At 39.5% G+C, this 20,583-nt stretch overlaps 1 protein-coding gene across 4 annotated transcripts in view; it reads left to right on the forward strand.

Annotated features, from left to right (window-relative positions):
* The window catches only part of opa1 (OPA1 mitochondrial dynamin like GTPase), a 59,278-nt gene that overhangs the window by 27,746 nt on the left and 10,949 nt on the right, over positions 1-20,583 (forward strand). For all 4 annotated transcript variants that reach the window (XM_079840142.1, XM_079840140.1, XM_079840141.1 and 1 more), the window contains 8 exons: positions 945-1,110; positions 1,846-1,998; positions 2,132-2,240; positions 2,316-2,395; positions 2,517-2,657; positions 2,760-2,876; positions 3,342-3,435; positions 3,609-3,719. In XM_079840142.1, the coding sequence (XP_079696268.1) occupies positions 945-1,110; positions 1,846-1,998; positions 2,132-2,240; positions 2,316-2,395; positions 2,517-2,657; positions 2,760-2,876; positions 3,342-3,435; positions 3,609-3,719 (971 nt within the window). The remainder of the gene's footprint in view (positions 1-944; positions 1,111-1,845; positions 1,999-2,131; positions 2,241-2,315; positions 2,396-2,516; positions 2,658-2,759; positions 2,877-3,341; positions 3,436-3,608; positions 3,720-20,583) is intronic.

The raw sequence follows: 20,583 nt of genomic DNA on the forward strand, positions 1-20,583 counted from the left end.
GTTAATGCACATAATATATATATATATATATATATATATATATATATATATATATATATATATATATATATATATATATATATATATATATATATATATATATATATATATATATATATATATATATATATATATATTAGTGGTCGGCCCGTATCGGCATTAACGTGCTGCGTTAACGTGAGACTCTTATCGGGCGATTAAAAAAAATATCGCCGTTAATCTATTCTCAAAGTTGAGCTGGGAGCTGGGTCTATACTACGCAAGCTATGATGACTTTCACCTTGATATTTTAGCGCGGATGTATACCTAGCCGAATTGCACTGTAGGGGCGAGAGAACGAGTCTTCGTTTCACAGAGGAGAATTCCTCATTTGTTGTGATTTTGCTGATGGACAAGAAATATATATATATATATTTCTTGTCCATCAGCAAAACCACAACAAATGAGGAATTCTCCTCTGTGAATCATTGTTGGCTGGCTGACATTAAACTCTGCATCTCCATCTCATGGCTTCAGGGCTGACTCTACCATCAGAATGCAAAGCTGCTAGCTGTACCTTGAGTTATGATCCCAAAACCCAGAGGAACAAGCTAAATGAAATAGATCAGATGTTTGTAGGCAGCCCAGTGTGCTCCATCAGCCTCTCAAATCAATGGCATGATGAATAGCTGGAGGGTGGCTTCTCTGGCCAGCGCTAGTTTGGTGTTATTGAAGATGTGTGTATATTGATGTGCCACGATAGAACAAAGCAAACAGGAAGCTATGAAATATGGTGCCTTTTATGATAAACGAGCTTGACCGTCACCCTCAGAATATTCTTATCTTTGTCTTAATGTCAAGTCCTATACTTTCCACACGACTGTTTAGAATTATGAAGTACATTTTTGTTGTTATTTGTTCGTGTGTATTTTCAGAATGAACAAACGTAAATTTTGTCTTTGTAGGGAGTCCATCTTGCAGAAAAAGCTTTGGGAAAGGGTCTCGACACACGTTATTGAGAACATCTACCTGCCTGCCGCTCAGACCATGAACTCGGGCACTTTCAACACCACTGTAGATATTAAACTCAAGCAGTGGACTGATAAACAACTTCCTCATAAAGCACTAGAGGTAATCTTCGCTGGTGAAACACTGATATTTCTTTTGTGCTGATTTTTAGTTGTTAAATTTCCCAAATCATCAGGTGAAAAAGATTGTTAATGTGAAATGTAGAAGATTTTGTAATATTTACATTTTGTTTGGTTAGAAAAACGTTTTTGACAGCCCCATTGCTCTCTTCTGAATTTTATATTATATTACCATTTAAAAGTTTTGAAAGAAGTCTTTTATGCCCACCAAGGCTGCATTTATTTAATCAATTATAGTAAAACGTAGTAAAAAGTAATATTGTTAAATATTAAAAAAAAAATAAAAAAAAAATTGTATTGTTAAAAAAGCCTTACCAGGGACTGTGGCTGCAAATTAGCCTTTGGCTAGAAGCCAGTATGTGGAGCATCGGCTGCTTGAAATTGTAGCAATGTTTTTCTGCATTGTCCCTTTCAAATAAACTAATAAATAAATATAAATAACTGTTTTCTAATTTGTTTTATGTTATTAACTGCATTCAAAATTGATAATAGTACTAACAACAATAATGATAATGTATATATAAATATTTTGTTTGCAGCAATGTAAAAATCTTTACTGTTACTTTTGATCAATTTATTGCATAATAACAGTATTCATAAAAAAACCCCCAGCAAAACATATCGACTGACCCAAGAATATACGGTGACGTATAACACAATATGAAAATAAAATTTCTCTCATCCAGTTTTTAAATTATATCTTTTCTTTCCTAATCAGGTTGCTTGGGAGACATTGCAGGAGGAGTTTGCCCGTTTCATGTCAGAATACAAAGGGAAGGATCAGGATGACATCTTTGATAAGCTTAAGGAAGCTGTCAAAGAAGAGAGCATCAAACGACACAAGTGGAATGAGCGAGCCATGGACAGCTTGGTAAATATCATGCACAATACCAGAAATTCGATATAGAATTTACAACCAGAAATAATATATTATTTTGCTAATGCAACACACAAGGGTTTCTTGAGTGCCGTTGGTAAATGTTACTCGTGTATTTACGGTACAGAGAGTGATTCAACACAACGCTTTGGAGGATCGTTCTATCACAGACAAGCCCCAGTGGGACGCTGCTATTCAGTTCATGGAGGAAACGCTACAGTCTCGCCTTAAAGACAGTATGTCTACCCCTCATAAACTCCCTTCTTGTCTCTCTGTGCATGGAGTGTGTGACTCATCTTCCTGTGTTGCAGCTGACTCCGTAATAGCAGATATGGTGGGGCCAGACTGGAAGCAGAGGTGGTTGAGCTGGAAAAATCGAACACCAGAGCAGGTTGGACAGACAACACTACATATTTGTCCAGTTTTTTTTATTATCGTTTTTATGATCATGGTGTCATTAGTATTAGTAGGTACTAGTGAAAAGAGTCAACAATTTTGCTTCCTAATTCTAGCACATCCGTAATGAAACCAAAAACGAGCTTGAGCGTCTGTTGAAGCTTCATGAAGATCACACCGCTTACCTGGCCAATGATGAGGTCACTACAGTACGCAAAAACCTAGAGGGCAGAGGAGTGGAGGTGGACCCTGTGCTGGTGAGTGAGACACTGAGAGAAAATATCTAGCATTACTATCTGCACATCTGATTTTATACTTTATTTTTTACTAATGTATGTATAACTAATTTCTCTCTGTAGATCAAGGATACGTGGCACCAGCTCTATCGACGCCACTTCTTGCAAAAGGCATTATCACATTGTAACCTCTGCCGGCGAGGTTTCTACTATTACCAGAGGCACTTTGTAGACTCTGAGGTAGAGAAGATGCCTTTTTTAGTAACATTTTGTGAAAAGAAAAAAATAGGGCTGCAACAGTGTTTTTGAGAATTAAATGTTTAATGAGATTAAATTCATTTATATATTTTTGTTTCATGAGAGAAAATAAATGGATGAAACAAAATTAAGCATTTGAAAGTGCAAAAGTAAAATAAGTAAATAAATAAATGTAATGCTATTATTAATAGGAATTTATTTAAAAAGGAAAACCAGGTATTATTATTTATCCACAACAAGACTAAAGTGATTTGCACTTTTTGTATAACTGAGCTGAATTATCATCATAGCATTTTTCTCTCTCTCTTTTGGCCGAAGACTGAAAAGTTTTGGTGTTTCCCTACTTTATACTCACAGTTTCTGTAAAATTTGCTATTTGCTTTTCTGTTGGTTCATGTTAAAAGGTTCTGTTTAGCTAATAGTTTCTCGTATTTCTCTGTGTTCCAGCTTGAGTGCAATGATGTGGTTCTGTTCTGGAGGATCCAGAGGATGTTGGCCATCACAGGCAATACTCTTCGACAACAGCTCACTAACACTGAAGGTAAGCGTTCCTGCAAAATCGGCGCAAATCATCTCCCAATACTAATTAAACAGGCTTCAGTGTGAGGGAACAGTGACTGACTACTGGTAGCGTTTACGTTCCATGTTCAAACAACACAAATAAGGATTTTTGTTTGTGTGTTTGTGTGTGTGTGTGTGTGTGTGTGTGTGTAGTGCGGCGCTTGGAGAAGAACGTTAAAGAAGTATTAGAGGACTTTGGAGAGAACAATGAGAAGAAAGTCCAGCTGATCACAGGCAGGAGGGTTCAGTTGGCAGAAGACCTCAGTAAGTTTATCCTCATACTTTCTCTTCTTTCAGTCTGTGAAACATCAGCATGACCGATTGACCACCAGAGGGCAGTGTTGTTTTGCACTTAAGAGTCCATTCATTGGGTCTATATGGGTAATTCATCCATTTATCAAATTTCACTCCAGCATTAAATTTCAATTTTTCTTGTTGCATTTATAAAATTCATGAGTATTTGATTTGTCATAAATACTTTTGATGTTTATCGATCTTCTTTTTTTTCAATGCAACAACAGTTATATAGTGCACTGTCAGAAATTTTAATCAAATCAGCCCCCCCCCCCCCCCCCCCCCCCATCTGTTTCCTCTCTCTCATTTTAATTCTAAACGTTTTTTTTTTTTTTTTTTTTGAAGGGCCAAAACCATTCCTACTTCAGTGTCAGGTGTATGTGCTGGGAATTCCACTGTTTTCAATCCCCTTTCCGTTCTACTTTCTAGCTAATTTTAAGTGATATGACTTCAGAATAGGGTACAGATAGCTTTCCACACACACTTCTCTCTCACACTCCCTCTCATTTTTTCCCCCTGTTCCTTCCTCTGTTGAGGCTTGAACCCTTAATTGCCCTTCACAGTGTGGGAGACTGTGTGAGAGAGCTCCTGGCTGCACACTGCCTGCTGTCTGTCATGTCCTCAGCCCTGGTTACTGTTAAACACCCTGTTGATTAAAGCAGCAATTTGTGGATGCACGTCTGACATGCTCAGACTTGATCTCGCACAGACACACGACTCGCACACACGTAAATCCCAGTGCTGTCATTACTGTGATAACAGAGAGTGAGGTAATGGCCCTACCTCCCAGGTTAGTGTATGCTTAGACACAATGGTCAAACTGCCCATACAGTGTCTTGAGTTATAAAGAGCCACTCTGCCTTTTCTATGAAGAATTTCTTTGTGTATCGTAAGAGGCCTCTCTAAATGTTTAGTGGGCACTGTCTCTTTTGACCAGGTTGACTTGCTTAAGTGTCTTTGCAGTGGACAGAAAAAAGCATGATGGCAGTGATTTTATCCCATAACTCGACAGATATCTTCCAAGAATGTTTACACCATTCAAAGCATTGAAGCTTTGCAAAGGCACATTCTTACAGATGCTTTAGGTATTTAGTACACAGTCTTTCAGGACAGAGATGTACCATGTTAACCAGAAAGAGTGCTCAATCTATTTTATCTGCTTTTGTACCTGCCCGAATATAAAGACCCCAGGATGTTTGGTTTCTTTGGTCCCATGAGCATGTCCACTAGTCCTATTATAGTCCTATGTCTGACCCGCCGCGGTTTAAGCCCGATGCTTGGCGTTGGGTCACCCTTAGAGTGGATTCCTGTGCTGTAAAGCATGACGTTGCCTGGTGGATAACCAGCACTTAGGGAAAACACAAGCATGACCTCCCAAGAAGTGGCTGTTATGCTAATAAAAGCAAGTCTGGGCATGCACGCATGCATCAGTGCCCTAGCTGTTGCCACTGCACAAAACACATGGTCACTCTATTAAGGTGCAGTCAGTCTTTATGAGAGAGAGAGAGAGAGAGAGAGAGAGAGAGAGAGAGGCTGTAGTGACAGGTCCTGGATTGTTAATAATGGTTGCCATGATATGAAAAACAATGGCTGCGTTTAGTAAAAAGTAACAATTAGGGCTGCCAAAGTGATCATATTTGAGATCAATCCAAATTTTAATTTTCATAAATGCCATTAGCACATTTACATAACTTTTTCACTTTAAAAATGCTTCATTTTGTTCTGAGACATCAAGCCGATAGCCTCCGACATGTAGCGTACTTGTGCTTTGGGCGACCCGAGTTCGAATCCCGTCTCATGGTCCTTTCCCAATCTACCAAACTTCGCTTCCTGTCCTCTCTCCAACTGTACTAACTGTAAAAATGCCAAAAATAAATCTTAAAATAGTTTTGAGACAATTTTTTTTTATGATTTTAAAGTCAAAAAACGAATTCAGCATTTTTATAGTCAAACAGTTTAAGAGAATAAATAAAATACCATTTAACATGTAATTACCATTGTTCAATGGTCAATAATTTCAAAAGACCTTATTAATAGGGAATTTATTTACAAAGGCAATCCAGATATTATTACCCATTACAAAATTCATTAGAATTGAAGTAGTATCATAGCTCAACAAGTATGACATACAATACCATTCAAAGTTTGATTTTAGTAAGATTTTTTACAGTAAAAATCTTCTTCAGTAAGAAATTAATACTTTTATTCAACAAGGACACTTTAAATTGATTAAAATTTGCAGTTGATCTTCCTATTTAGCGATAAATTCTAAAAAATATCCATCAAGGTTGTTACAAAAGTATTAAGCAGCACAACGTTTTTCAACTTTGATACAGTTATTTTAAATTGCAATAATATTTAAAAATATTAAATAAATGTAGCCCTGGTGAGCATAATACACTTTAAAAACATTAGTGTAAAATCCAAATTTTAATAATTATGCTAAAAAAAGATTCATGACTAATTGTTTTAATCTATTGACAGACCTAGTAACAATACATTGAGTATTGCTCATTAATAGACACATTAAGCATTGGTCTGACTTAACTAATAAACAAAATTGTGTGTTTTAAATTGAAGGAGAAACTGTTTCTAATTATAAATAATTTCAGACCCAGCTGTTTTCATCCTGTCGTCATTGTGGTGTGTTTTGTTTAAAGTTTGAAGTGGAAAAAGGCTTTTCTATTTGGCATTCATTTACAGGAATCATAATGGCTTGATCGTGTGCTGTATCATATTATATTCAGTTTTTCCATTTTCTTTCACAGTATATTGTCACTTTTTGTGTACATGGGTTAAATCAAAAGCATATTTGTATAGTTTTCACTTTTCAGGCCAGAGGTTTGCCAATGTGTGTTTAGTATAAGCACACTACATTGTCTGTAGCATGGCTTTGTACAAGAGGTGGTGTTTTTGTAAGTGCGTTCGTTTTGCCACCCTTTTTGGGCCACTTTTGTGGTTTCTGCCACATCCTGAAGGCATATGCAAAGGAACATGAGTTTGGACAGAATCCTGGCTATTTCCAATTTCTTTTCAAATAGCAGGGAAGAATTTGTGGGCCTGTCTGGCCTTGCCGCCTTTCCTGCGTGAGGTGGCATCATGTTCCCAGGGTTCCTGGAGCTTTTGATGTATTTTGATGCGCTGTCTCGGTTTCTTCAGAGAGAACAAATGATCTTATTTTGACCGTATTCACCTCCTAAATTCTTAAACCATTTAAACAACAGCAAGCTTTTCAACCTAGCCTGGTTTCAAGCACCAGTATGCTACGCTCCGATGATCCCAAATTAATATGATAACAGCTGATCAAATATTAAAGTAATAACTTTAAAAAAAAAAAGGAATCTTTTAAGAACGGTTCTTTGGGTAATCCCAGCATGGATCTTCTATGGATTTGCTGTGAAAACACCTTTTGGAACCTTTGGACAGTTTTAGCTGATCTAAATTAATTTCTCACCTTCCCGGAAATCATATTGTTGGATAAAAAAAAGAAGAAAAGTTTACTAGCCCCTTAGCATACTCTCCCAGTTGGCTCTTCCTAAAGTTCCATCAACTTTGAAGTATCACTTTCTGACCAGCAGTTTTGACAAGCGTCTCTTAGATGTTTGACTTCTGGAGAGCTTCTTGAGGTTTTTACAAATCAGTGAAGCCCATTACTCCTTATGAAGCACTCTGAGTGTTGTGCTTCAGTTCACTTTGATGATGCTTTGGTAGGTCCAATCTTACACAAAATTGGACCTTTTATGCAATTTATATATTCCTGGATGGAGATTTCTAGGAGGTGGAAAGTGGGCGATTTTTATTTTGGGAATATGTCTCCAAGCCACATCTATTCCACATCGCCCACCTTACAAGACCCAACAGGAAAAGATTCCAGAATCCAGTAGCGGACGGGAGGGGTTAGGAAGCAGGGGGATTTCAAGCTCCATGCTCTTTAAATCACCTATGAGCTGTTGTTACACGCTCCCCGTCTTGCTCTCTGTTTGTCTTCTTTTTTTTTTTTTTTTTTTTAGACGGATTGGAAAAACTGACAGCCCCCTTCATAAAGCGAGAGATGTATTGATGGGCTCATAGAACCTGGGGCTGGGCCAGGGGTTGAGTCCGGCTCACACGAGGCCATGAGGGGCTATTACTCCCACAGGTGCAGGGAGCTGAGCCGCTGACCCTGGCCTCACCTGTCTGCCTGTTTGAAGATGAGGAGCAGGGGGAGGACAGGGGCACTTCCCTTAACAAAGGAAAAAAATTTAGCCCCTGGGGCAAAGTCTGGTGTTAAGAGCGATTTGCCCTTACTTGCAGGCAGGCAGGCAGAGAGCTGCTCTGGTTTCACACTTGGGGATTGTACATGTGTGAGTGAGAGAGTGGGAATGCGTGGGATTATATGTGCAAGATGGCTGCATTCAGGCTTGTTACTGTGGCTGCTGCCTGTGGGTGATGTGTCGTGTGCGCTCACAGTGCCAGGGCAGCTGTATGGCACTGTGCCTTCGCTGGAGCTCTGCCCACATCGCTAATATGCAACTGCAGGCACGTCAGGAGACGGCTTTATGAGTCTTTGATTTACCTAATAGACTTAATTCAATTACTGCAATCCAGGGCGTGCATGGCTGTCTTGTCAGCCTGTATGACAGTCATAGACTTGGCTCTTAGTTTCCATTTCATTTTTTTGAATGGTGGAAAATTGATGTGTAAACAGCCAGAGTAATTATTTTTTGAGTACTTCTTTTTTTAGGCTTTTTAAGGGCCCACAAGCACTTACAAATTAGTCTTTGAGACATGGCAACTGAAGTGTGGACGGGTTTTTTTCCCCCACATTATGAGCATTACTCTCACTTTTTATGGGGTGATAGGACATTATTGTAGAGAGGAGGGAGGAGGGGGATCAGGACAAAAATAGACTTGCAACCCTGCAGCAGTACTACAAGTCTACATACATGTGAAAGTAAAAGCAGTATAAGTAATTAAAAGTAATTAAGTTACGTTTTTAGAAAACTTTATATGAGCTAGAATATTTCTTTATTACATTTTTTGGTATTAAAGGGATAGTTCACCCAAAAGTGAAAATTATCCCATAATTTACTCGCCCTCAAGCCATCCTATATGACATTTTTATTTTAGACGAACACAATCAGAGTTATATTTAAAAAATGTCCTGGCTCTTCCAAGCTTTATAATTGCAGTGAATGGCAGCCCAAAATTTGAAGACCAAAAAAGTGCATCCATCCATTATGAAAATAATCCACACAGCTCTGGGGGTTAATAAAGGCATTCATGAAGCGAATCGATGGGTGTTTGAAATAAATTTTTATTTTATTTTATACGTTATAAAGTAAAATATCTAGCTTCCGGTGGACCACCTTCCATATTCAACTTACGAAGAAAGTGTAACGCCTCTCGCAGTTCAAAACACTTGCGCTACGTCCAACATAATCGTCACGTCAGTTACGCTTTTTTTGTAAGTTGAATACTGAAGGCGGTCTGCCGGAAGCTAGATATTTTACTTTATAAAGTTTTAAATATGGCTTTTCTTACAAAAACCCATTCGCTGAAAATCGAAAGCCTTTATTAACCCCTGGAGCCATGTGGATTACTTTTATAATGGATGGATACTAGGGATGCACCGAAATGAAAATTCTTGGCCGAAACCGAAAAAGAGGAAACCAAGGCCGAAAACCGAAACACCGAAAGAAATTATGCCAATTATTAGTACCATTGCATTTATGGCTATGACTGTGTACTAACTTTACTCAATTCAAGGCATTGCAATTGCATAAATTAATATTAAAGTTTCAAAGAATAAATCAATTACAAATAATGCCAATATTTATTTAGCACATTGCAACAATGCACAGTCTAAAATAAAATTCAAACTAAAATGTTTAACTTGACCCCACTCATTTGTACATTAAATAATAATGTACAGGCCTACAGAAAGGTTTTAAAATTAAATGTTCTCTCATTAAAACAAAGTGCATTTAGGTCTAGTGCATTTTAATTTTTTCTCTGTAGGACTACTCATTTGTACACAGTGTCTGTCATTTTCATGACAGGTTTACGTATTTAAACATACATGAAATAATCAAGATATCATTAACAGGTTAAGTAGAATATAATAAATATAACGGCTAATATAGGTCATATATTTAGTGAAAGAGTTGATTTACTCTAGTGAATAAGTGACAGTAAGTTGTAATGTATCCTCAACACACCTTAGATGTTCATTCATGTTTATTCTCAAGGAAGAGATGATCGATCGCGCTCACAGATGATCGCGCTCACAGATGATCGTGTTCACGCGCGCGCCGCCGCTTCTACTGTGATGTGATCAGTGATGCCACATTAAAGAGCGCCAAAACGCCATTTATCGTTTGAATTTCGTGATACATGTTGATCGATGTTGGTGTGGGAACTCTGATTGAAGTGTGTTCCGCGCTTAAAACATGCCCACTGTTAAAGATTGCATTCGGAAACTGTTGGGTTTCACAGTGAAGTCTGGTCCTCTTCTCGTCGAGAACATGAGCTCTCGCTGTCATTGCTTGTGCATGGAGCAGACGTGGGTGTTTCTCAGATATATTGAAATACGTCCACACCGCAGACATGTTGCTTCAGACAAGCACGTGAGGGTCGCGGTTTGGTTTGCGTCATCACAACATTTCGGCCGTGTTGTTTCGGTGATAAAAGTCTTTCGAAAATTTTCGGTGGCCGAATATTCGGTGCATCCCTAATGGATACACCTTTTTTAGGCTTCAAATTTTGGGCTGCCATTCACTGCAATTATAATGCTTCGAAGAGCCAGGATATATTTTATATACAGTGAGGAAAATAAGTATTTGAACACCCTGCTATTTTGCAAGTTCTCCCACTTAGAAATCATGGAGGGGTCTGACATTTTCATCGTAGGTGCATGTCCACTGTGAGAGATTCCAGAAATCACAATGTATGATTTTTTAACTATTTATTTGTATGATACAGCTGCAAATTAGTATTTGAACACCTGAGAAAATCAATGTTAATATTTGGTACAGTAGCCTTTGTTTGCAATTACAGAGGTCAAACGTTTCCTGTAGTTTTTCACCAGGTTTGCACACACTGCAGGAGGGATTTTGGCCCACTCCTCCACACAGATCTTCTCTAGATCAGTCAGGTTTCTGGCCTGTCGCTGAGAAACACGGAGTTTGAGCTCCCTCCAAAGATTCTCTATTGGGTTTAGGTCTGGAGACTGTCTAGGCCACGCCAGAACCTTGATATGCTCCTTACAGAACCTCTCCTTGGTTATCCTGGCTGTGTGCTTCGGGTCATTGTCATGTTGGAAGACCCAGCCTCGACCCATCTTCAATGCTCTAACTGAGGGAAGGAGGTTGTTCCCCAAAATCTCGCAATACATGGCCCCGGTCATCCTGTCCTTAATACAGTGCAGTCGCCCTGTCCCATGTGCAGAAAAACACCCCCAAAGCATGATGCTACCACCCCTATGCTTCACAGTAGGGATGGTGTTATTGGGATGGTACTCATCATTCTTCTTCCTCCAAACACCTTTAGTGGAATTATGACCAAAAAGTTCTATTTTGGTCTCATCTGACCACATGACTTTCTCCCATGACTGCTGTGGATCATCCAAATGGTCATTGGCAAACTTAAGACAGGTCTGGACATGTGCTGTTTAAGCAGGGGAACCTTGCGTGCCATGCATGATTTCAAACCATGACGTCTTAGTGTATTACTAACAGTAACCTTGGAAACGGTGGTCGCAGCTCTTTTCAGGTCATTGACCAGCTCCTCCCGTGTAGTTCTTGGCTGATTTATCACCTTTCTTAGGATCATTGAGACCCCACGAGGTGAGATCTTGCATGGAGCCCCAGTCCGAGGGAGATTGACAGTCATGTTTAGCTTCTTCCATTTTCTAATGATTACTCCAACAGTGGACCTTTTTTCACCAAGCTACTTGGCAATTTCCCTGTAGCCCTTTCCAGCCTTGTGGAGGTGTACAATTTTGTCTCTAGTGTCTTTGGACAGCTCTTTGGTCTTGGCCATGTTAGTAGTTGGATTCTTACTGATTGTATGGGGTGAACAGGTGTCTTTATGCAGCTAACGACCTCAAACAGGTGCATCTAATTTAGGATAATAAATGAAGTGGAGGTGGACATTTTAAAGGCAGACTAACAGGTCTTTGAGGGTCAGAATTCTAGCTGATTGACAGGTGTTCAAATACTTATTTATACTTATTATTCACCGTGGACATGCACCTACGATGACAATTTCAGACCCCTCCATGATTTCTAAGTGGGAGAACTTGCAAAATAGAAGGGTGTACAAATACTTATTTTCCTCACTGTAACTCCGATTGTATTTGTCTGAAAAGAAGAATATCATATACAACTAAGATGGCTTGGGGGTGAGTAAATCATGGGGTAATTTTTGGGTGAACTATCCTTTTAACACATTTCACAATGAGTTTCTGTTCACAAGCTCTTGGTTCAATTTTGGCATTTAAGAATCGATATCAGTTAATCGAAATAAAGGTAAATGAAAATAATTTAATCAATATTGTCAATCCAGCCCTAATTGGAGTTTACAGTTTATCTGCAGTTTCACCTCCTGCACGGATTATACCGAAGTTAAACCAGCTCAGTGTTATGCAGGTCCTTTAGAAACGCTGTTACGTTCAGTCTCACACTCCCCCTCATCACCTTTGCATCATTTTGTCTCTCTCCTGAAAGGATGACTTGAAAACCAGTTTTAGTGCTCAATGAAAAACGCTCCCCTGTTTCCTCCTTGCGTAGTGATGTACTGTTGCTGCCCCTGAGCTCTGTATACACAAGGTTTAACTGTGTTTGCATGAGGCGTTAGGTCACCACAGAAGCTCCTGTACCACCTCTTTACAGTGTCTTTCTCTCTCACACTCTTTGTCCTCTATCTAATCATTCCTTTGACTGTATGTTCTTGCCTTTTATTGGTTTATCTAGAGTTGGGAATATGAAACTGTTGATCCTGTGAGTGTTATCATCTGTTTGTGATGTTGCCCAAAAATGTTGACTTAATTTTTAAATATTTGCGAAATGGAATTTTCCTTGATGTTTTGACGTATAAGAGGTCATTGTAATATAAAAATATCCTGTACGTTTAAGAATTCAAAACTTCCTCGTTAGTCCAAAAACAGTTTGTATTGAAACCAAGCTCAGAAATCGACACGGATTCGGATTTTGTCACATTATTATGTCATAGTGAGACGAAAGACTGCCTCTGCAGAAGAAGATCAGTGCCTACTTCTACATCATTGCCTCTTTAGCCCCGCCCACCGATTCGTGCTTGTCATGTAGTAGTAAATACGAGACAGACGCAAACACAAGATTACTCCAGCAACAAAACGGTAGAGATGCCTTTGAGGATTACAAGATGTTCTGAAGTGCCAAGTTATAGAAAAACACTGTTTATATATAGTTATAGTCTTTGCACTGCCATCCTTGTGATCCTAACATTTAGAAAGCATGGAACGTTTTTAATAAAGTCCCAATCAGATCGCGTCAGTAAGACACTTCATTTGTTCGCTTCATTTTACTGCAGAGTCGTTTTTAAACAAGACAGATCGACACAGGCTTTTAAGAGAGATGATGCAGTGCCGACTATATTAGATCCGACAGTTATGTCGCAGCACACTAGTGTGAGTAACAGTGTTTTTACCATGTGTCACTATTGCTTTGTCTTTTACAGATCGTTTGATATGTACTGAGTATTTATACTGTAGCGTTTTAATGGTTGTGATTAGCTTGTTCTTTACTTTGCTTCAGCATTTATGGGTTTAATGCGTTGGATTCCTGGATACGGATGAAAGAACGTAGAGAATGATGCTTGTTATTTTTTTGATCTAATCCATTCTTTGTAATCTTGAATAAAAGCTTCAGTGAGTGACATCTTCAGTAAGACATTACAACACGCTTCATTTTATTTAAAACACGACACTGCAAATGACAATGTATACGTTTTTCACTTTATTCACGGTAACGTTATATCGCGATATCTATAGAACTCTTGAAAAAAAATAATAATAATGTTTCAGTCAAATTCATCTTTACTTTGTTTATATTGTGTTTTGCTTTCTTTTTTCAGCCAATGAATCACACCATTGCATACAGCAATTACAACAGTTGAGACAGTTGGCTTTCTCTGGCTTCTTTGACACTGCCTAATAAATAACCAATAACACAACTAATACCTTAACCTGTTAACTTGCATCCCCATTTGGAACCCAAATCCAAGAAACGGCATACCCAAATTAAAATACAACACTGTAATTTAAGGTGATATAGTTACATGTTACTACATGTACTTACTATAATAATAACAGTAAATTATGCATAATTACAAGTATCTAAGCCTAACCCTAACCCTAACCGTAGCTCTATAGTTTGTACATTTAGCGTTAATGTAACTTTTAAAGGGTTAGTTCACCCAAAAATGAAAATTCTGTCATTAATTACTTACCCTCATGTCGTTCGACACCCGTAAGACCTCCGTTCATCTTCGGAACAGAAATGAAGATATTTTAGTTGAAATCTGATGGCTCTGAAAGGCCTCCATTGGCACAATGGCACGGTTCACTCTCAAGACCCTTAAAAGGTACTAAAGACGTCGTTACAAAGTCCATCTCACTACAGTGGTTCTAAAATAACTTTATAAATCGGCAAGAATAGTTTTTGTGCGCAAAACCCTAAATAACGACTTGCATAGTGATGACGATTTCAAAACAAGGCATCATGAAGCTTCGAAGCGTTATGAATCAGCGAGTCGAATCAGCGGTTTGAATCGCCAAATTTCAGCAGTTTGGCGGTTTGACACGCGATCCGAATCATGATTCGGCTCATTGATTCATAACGCTAATAATTTAATTTAGAGAAGACTAAAATGCTAACCATTTTAGCTTAGTGCAGCGTCAATACAATTTATGAAAAAAAAAAACCCAGCATATTTGACTCCAAAATTGTGTTATAGCTAGGGTTGGGAATCGTGATAAATTTTCCGGTTCCGGTTCCGGTTCCGCCTAACGATTCCGGTTCCGATTCCGGTTCCATTAAAATTATTAAACATTAAGTGGTATTGGAAAAAGGCACAATACGCAACTCAAACAATCCATTTTGTGTTTATTACTTGCTCTAAAATGTATTTACAGGTTGGCAATGTCAAAAAAGTCCTGTACTGTACATATATTACAGTATTAATTAAGCCATTCTTGCAACACATTTTTTTTCAAATGAACACCTCTGAAATTGTCTTATTACATTTTATCTCTCTGTCTCTGAATAAAACCAAGTTATATATATATATGTATATATATATATATATATGTATATATATATATATATATATATATATATATATATGTATATATATATATATATATATATATATGTATATATATATATATATATATATATATATATATGTATATATATATATATATATATATATATATATATGTATATATATATATATATATATATATATATATATGTATAGGCCTTTCACTATAAATCTGGTATAAGCCCTGTGGCACTCTGTGCTGTAGCAAATGTTTTGTCAAATTGCTAGTGCAGCCTCCTTTGCATGTTATTAACTTTTCACGTGTTACATTTTGCTTCATTATCATTCATTCTTTGGAAATGAATCCATACTTGTGACTTTCTCTTCGCTATGCTGGTGGTCAACGAGAAAATATCTGACGCAAAACCGTAAATGTGTAGCGCGAGGGCTTTCAGGCTGAACTGCGTTGCCCTCCTGGAAGCGGCAGGCAACGTAATTAATATTCATGATGAGGTGAGCCAGGGTTGCCAGGTTTTCACAACAAAACCCGCACAATTGCACAATCGTTTCAACCCGCGGACATGAAACACAGCCCGCGGCAACAGTGGAAAACGGGAAAGCGTGAAAATCACGGAGTTGGCAACTCTGGCTGTCACTCGCTATGAAAGGATACGCTTCCAGCGCTTCGCACACACATTGCACCAGAACCGTTTTCGGAACCGAAACTTAGGAATTTTGCGCGGTTCTGGTATTTTTCAAAAATCAGTTTCGGTTCTGCATAAGAACCGGTTCTCGGTTCCCAACCCTAGTTATAGCGTCCGTCGAGTGATTGTAATTACTTCCTTCTGTGAACTGATGTGACTTATCACAGAATATACAATTATATTAGGCCTATTTTATAGAATTCTATACAGTGTTAAAGGCTATGTCGATTATTCGCATTGCATTATAAATGTACATTATCCTTACAAAAACAACCAAAATGGCTTGAAGAACACAGATAAACCATATACTGTCACAATGGCGTGTGAATTCTCCATGTTTATTCAGTCAAAATGTCCATATTAGGGATTTCTTGGAACATCAAGGCTGCGTCCTGCGTCCTGACTCGTTGCCTCGCTGCCATATCAGACAATGGCTTGTAATGGCATGATGGCATCTCACAAAACTAATTTCAGACAGACTTCTTAGGCAGTGTAACCGTGTAAGGATCTACAGCAATAGATAGCTTTGTTGAGAACTAAATAAATATTTATTTACTACATTAGTAATTCCTCGCTAGAAATTACATCAAAAGGGGAAAATGTTGGTATAAAACGTACGTTTACACACAAACTGACCAGCAAACGCAACTTTCGGACGCCAGCTTTTCCCCCAAAGCTCAACTGTAACAGAATATAAAGCACAGGATTGTGGAATATCAAAGGTAGCGAAGGATACAAATATGCTGCCTTCAAAAATCGATCAGATGAAGGTATCTCAGGAGACAGGAAGTGAAGCTAACATTAGATTCGGACGTGCATTGATGCCTTCCTCCTTCCTGTCATGCTCGACTGGAATCTGTCCGCTTTGGATGGTAAAGTCGGATTTGCAGCCGCCGTACGCTTTGGGTGTAAGTGCGCGGCAACTAGTGGCTCCATGGGGGGCATTCGGAGAAGGCCATCCTTCTCCATCCCTTCCACATCAAGAGCGGATCCTCCCTGCACGGGCATCTTGCTTGTGAATGGTTTGTCCTTCCATGTCACCGCAACCTCCTCCAGCAGCTCTGGAAATACTGGAAGGAGCTGTCGTGCTGCCCGTTTCGCTCTCGGCAGCCTCTTGCCCTCATAGCGAGACTTTGCAGTCTCTGCTACCACGGTCGGCCACGGAATATTTAGTTTATCTGCAGCGCGTTTGCACACACACATCTTGCAGATCAACACTGAGAAGCGGAGAGGATGGTGCCCCGCCCGCCTCTCCCGTGGATCCCGCCGCAGCGAGGAGTTGTGCCGAGTGCGCAGGGGGAATGAAGGGGGAGTCCTAGAAATCTTCCTCTTCCTCAGAGAGAAGATAATCGGATTGTCCCTCTTCCTCGAAATCGAGCGCGTCCTCATCCTCGTCCGTGCTGAGCACACCAGGCAGAGGGACGCACGCGTCAAGCTCTTCACTCCAGGACAGAACTGCCGTGGTGGGCAGCTCTACTGCAGGAATGGATACCTGCGGAGTGGCAGCTGGAACAGGGCTAGGTGACATGAGGGGATCTTGGCCTGACAGGCTAGCTTGGCGTGCTAGCCTGCGGCGAAGGCTCTTCATGGTGAAGCGTGCGCAGTGTTCACAGGAGCCGGGGTTCTCGATCGCCAATTGGGCATGTTTCAGACCGAGACATGCAGAGCAGACCTGGTGTGTGTCCTTGCATGAAATTTTGTTCCCGCATGAACACAGTCGCACAGAATCTCCCTCACTAGCCGGGATGGTTTGCATTGCTGCGGCCATCGTTGTATCGAACAATCCTTGCAATCGGCTGGAATGCAAATTGAAGGAGCCAGACGAAAAACGGCGTGGTGGCCAGTGGTTCGTCGAGAAGTTTGTTCTTTGAAAAGGTAGGCTTCAAGGCTTCTGGTGTGAAGCGAGAAGAGGTTTTTGAATGTCGTTGTGACGTTGTGCTGCCCCTTTATACTGAGGGAGGGGGAGGCCACTCCCAGACACAACGTCACGTCTGCCAGCCAATTGGGGCTGGCGTAATGTAATAGGGCTTCTGAGGAATACGCGGAAGGGGCGTATCCCATAGTGAGACACCGAAACGTATGCTTGAAAGAGAACAATTCATTATGTTGGTGTGAAATAAACAGTTATAGAAATGTAGAAATTAAAGCTAAAGCTCCAACCTCCTCCCAAAAAAGTCTGTTAGTGCCTCAGTGACAACTTCACTCAGAGAAGCCGTCAATCTCAGCTGTCAATCATGATGTCACCCCCCCCCATTTTTATAGCATCAAACAACGAACTAAAACTAAACTTATTTAAAAAACGAACACTTGAAATTAAATCATCGTAGTAAAAACTGCCTAAAATGACAGAAACCATCTTTAGGAAACAATTATTTGAAGTGTAATTGAATTGTTTAGTGTGTCTCGTGTCCATTCTAATACATGGAGGGGTAGGGTTTAGGAGCTGTACTGAGACCAGCCACCGGGGGGGCGATCGAGGCGCGGAAGCTTCAGTTTCTGACAGGAGCACTACAGGCTTGTTTCAGACGCAGCTCAAAAGTGTAATTCTTCTATGGGTCTCACTTGTGGAGTTTCTGCATGAGTGCGCCCTCCAATGTTGAGTATGAATGAAACAAATTACATGTGAGAGTTCAACATTCCATAATTGCCCAATTTTAAATACAACCAAAATATTCCTCTCTAAAGATATTTGAAGTTAACAATAACATACGATAATCCACAAGTTTTTATCCGAATGAGCACACTTTTGGACTAAAAGCATTAAGGGATGTAAACATAACAAAAAAACAGAAAGGCGTTAACAGGTTAATTTAACATTTCCCGTTTCAGGACTAGCTAAATATTTGCAACTCACTCTGTATAGTGGCAAAATCCGCAGGATGATGGAGGTGGGTCCTGCATACTAGGACTGACTCTAAATCCAAAAAACACCCTTACTGGTGAGCTTACTTTCTTGGGGTGTGGGTAGAGACTCTCCTCAGTGTAATCGGACAACATTATTTTTGCATGGCAGCGTTATGGCGCAATACCGTCACCTATTGTTCTTTGAGTTAGTTGTCAACCAGATACTGCTGCTGGATTATTTACGTGCCATATTATTATGTGTACTATTCATTTTTAATATTATGGTTATCACCAATACCAGTGTATTGTCACACCCTTAACTAACAGAATATCAATATTTCATGTTTTGAATATCATGGTTATCGTCAATACTGGTAGGCCTATATCGCAACACCGCTACGCATAAATGTTCCACGTTGGCAAATGTAATGAGAAGTCTTGCGGCACACCTATTAGTGCTTGGAAGAGAGGGTCAAAAACAGGATAGAAAATAGCTTGTTTCTTCTAAATTATATTTTTAAAGTAAAAAATGCAGTTCATGACCCCTTAAATTATTTGTTAAATATTCCATTTATATTTATTAAATTTCACTATTCTTTTTACATATTGTATTTTAATATGATATTTAATACATAACTTTCAGTTTTTTTTAAGTAATATAATTAAGTCATACAGCTATAAGTAACTCCATATAGGACACTTAGACGTTTCCAAGCCGAATTGGGCATGTGGTGGTCTCTTCAACTGGCAACCATCGAGTCATTCTTACTGTTGATCTCTGTATTGACCAGATAACTTGTTTTTATTGATTTATGCAAATGATTGTTCAGTTCACTAAAGACATGTACATGAACTGATTCACCCAATGAACTTGTATTGAAAACAAAACAGCATACTTTAGGATGTCACACATCAATTTATGGAGAACTATATGCACTTGCCTTTCATCTGTGGCCAACTTCTTTGTTTTTCCTCCTCTCACTCTCGCCTCTTCTTTCTCACACGCTCCCACCATATTCCCTGCACCCCATTGCTCTGATGTGAAAAGCATATTTTTGGCCTGCCCCTCTAGTGACAGAAAGACGATTATGCCTTTCTTTCAGGCTGAGAGGAAACCGCTCCCATCTCTAAAACAGCTGGAGCGAGCCCCCCTTCCCCTCCGAAGCTGGCTTGTAGCCTCAGTCTTCCCATGCAAGCTGATAATGGGCCGCCCACTCCCACCAACGTATCCCCGTCACCCCACCCAAGTGCTCTCAGAGGTCCTGCTCCCCTCATATAAATCTCTCAGCACTCGTCATCCCAGTGAAGGAAGTATTTTCCCTCTTCTCTCTTTTACCGTCACCCTGCCTCCGAACCTGGGGAAGCGGAAGTTAAATGAGTGGGAAATGGGCCGGCGATCTTGCATTTCCATTTCACCATTCGTCCCATCACAAAAAGTGCCTCTGGGGTTAGCAGGATCAAGTCCTGTTGTCGGTCGGTCTCCTGCAAGGCTGTTCTCAAAACCTCTGCACACCACACCATACATCTATCTGTCAGATAATATGTTATGAGGTAATAGGAAAACCATACATTTCCTTCCTCGCTGAGTAAAAATAGAGCACTTGTTGCAATGCCTCACCTTCTGGACCAGTCGCAGTGACACTGCATGACATAGTGCTGCTCCTTTATCATGTCTTTGTTAAATTCGGTTAAAAGAACGGATTTACTGAAGCTATAATTTTAGTCCCCGGCATCACTTTTTAATGTATTCTGCAAACTGCAGTAACAAAGTGTGTTTTTCTCTTTTAAATCCAGAATCCTAATATTTAACCCTTAACCCAGTGCACAACATCCATCAGCAAATAAGTTGTCCTACCTAATGATCCATTAAATCAGGGCCTTATGAAAGGCCTCAATTGATTTCTGCACACATATTAGCCAGTTAAAATGACTGTAATATTCAGACAGATCAGGTTCCTCATAAGTGGGGTTAAAAGGATAGTTAAACACAAAAATTTTCG

This window comes from Gobio gobio, assembly GCF_949357685.1.
Source record: "Gobio gobio genome assembly, chromosome: 17".
NCBI lineage: Eukaryota > Metazoa > Chordata > Actinopteri > Cypriniformes > Gobionidae > Gobio > Gobio gobio.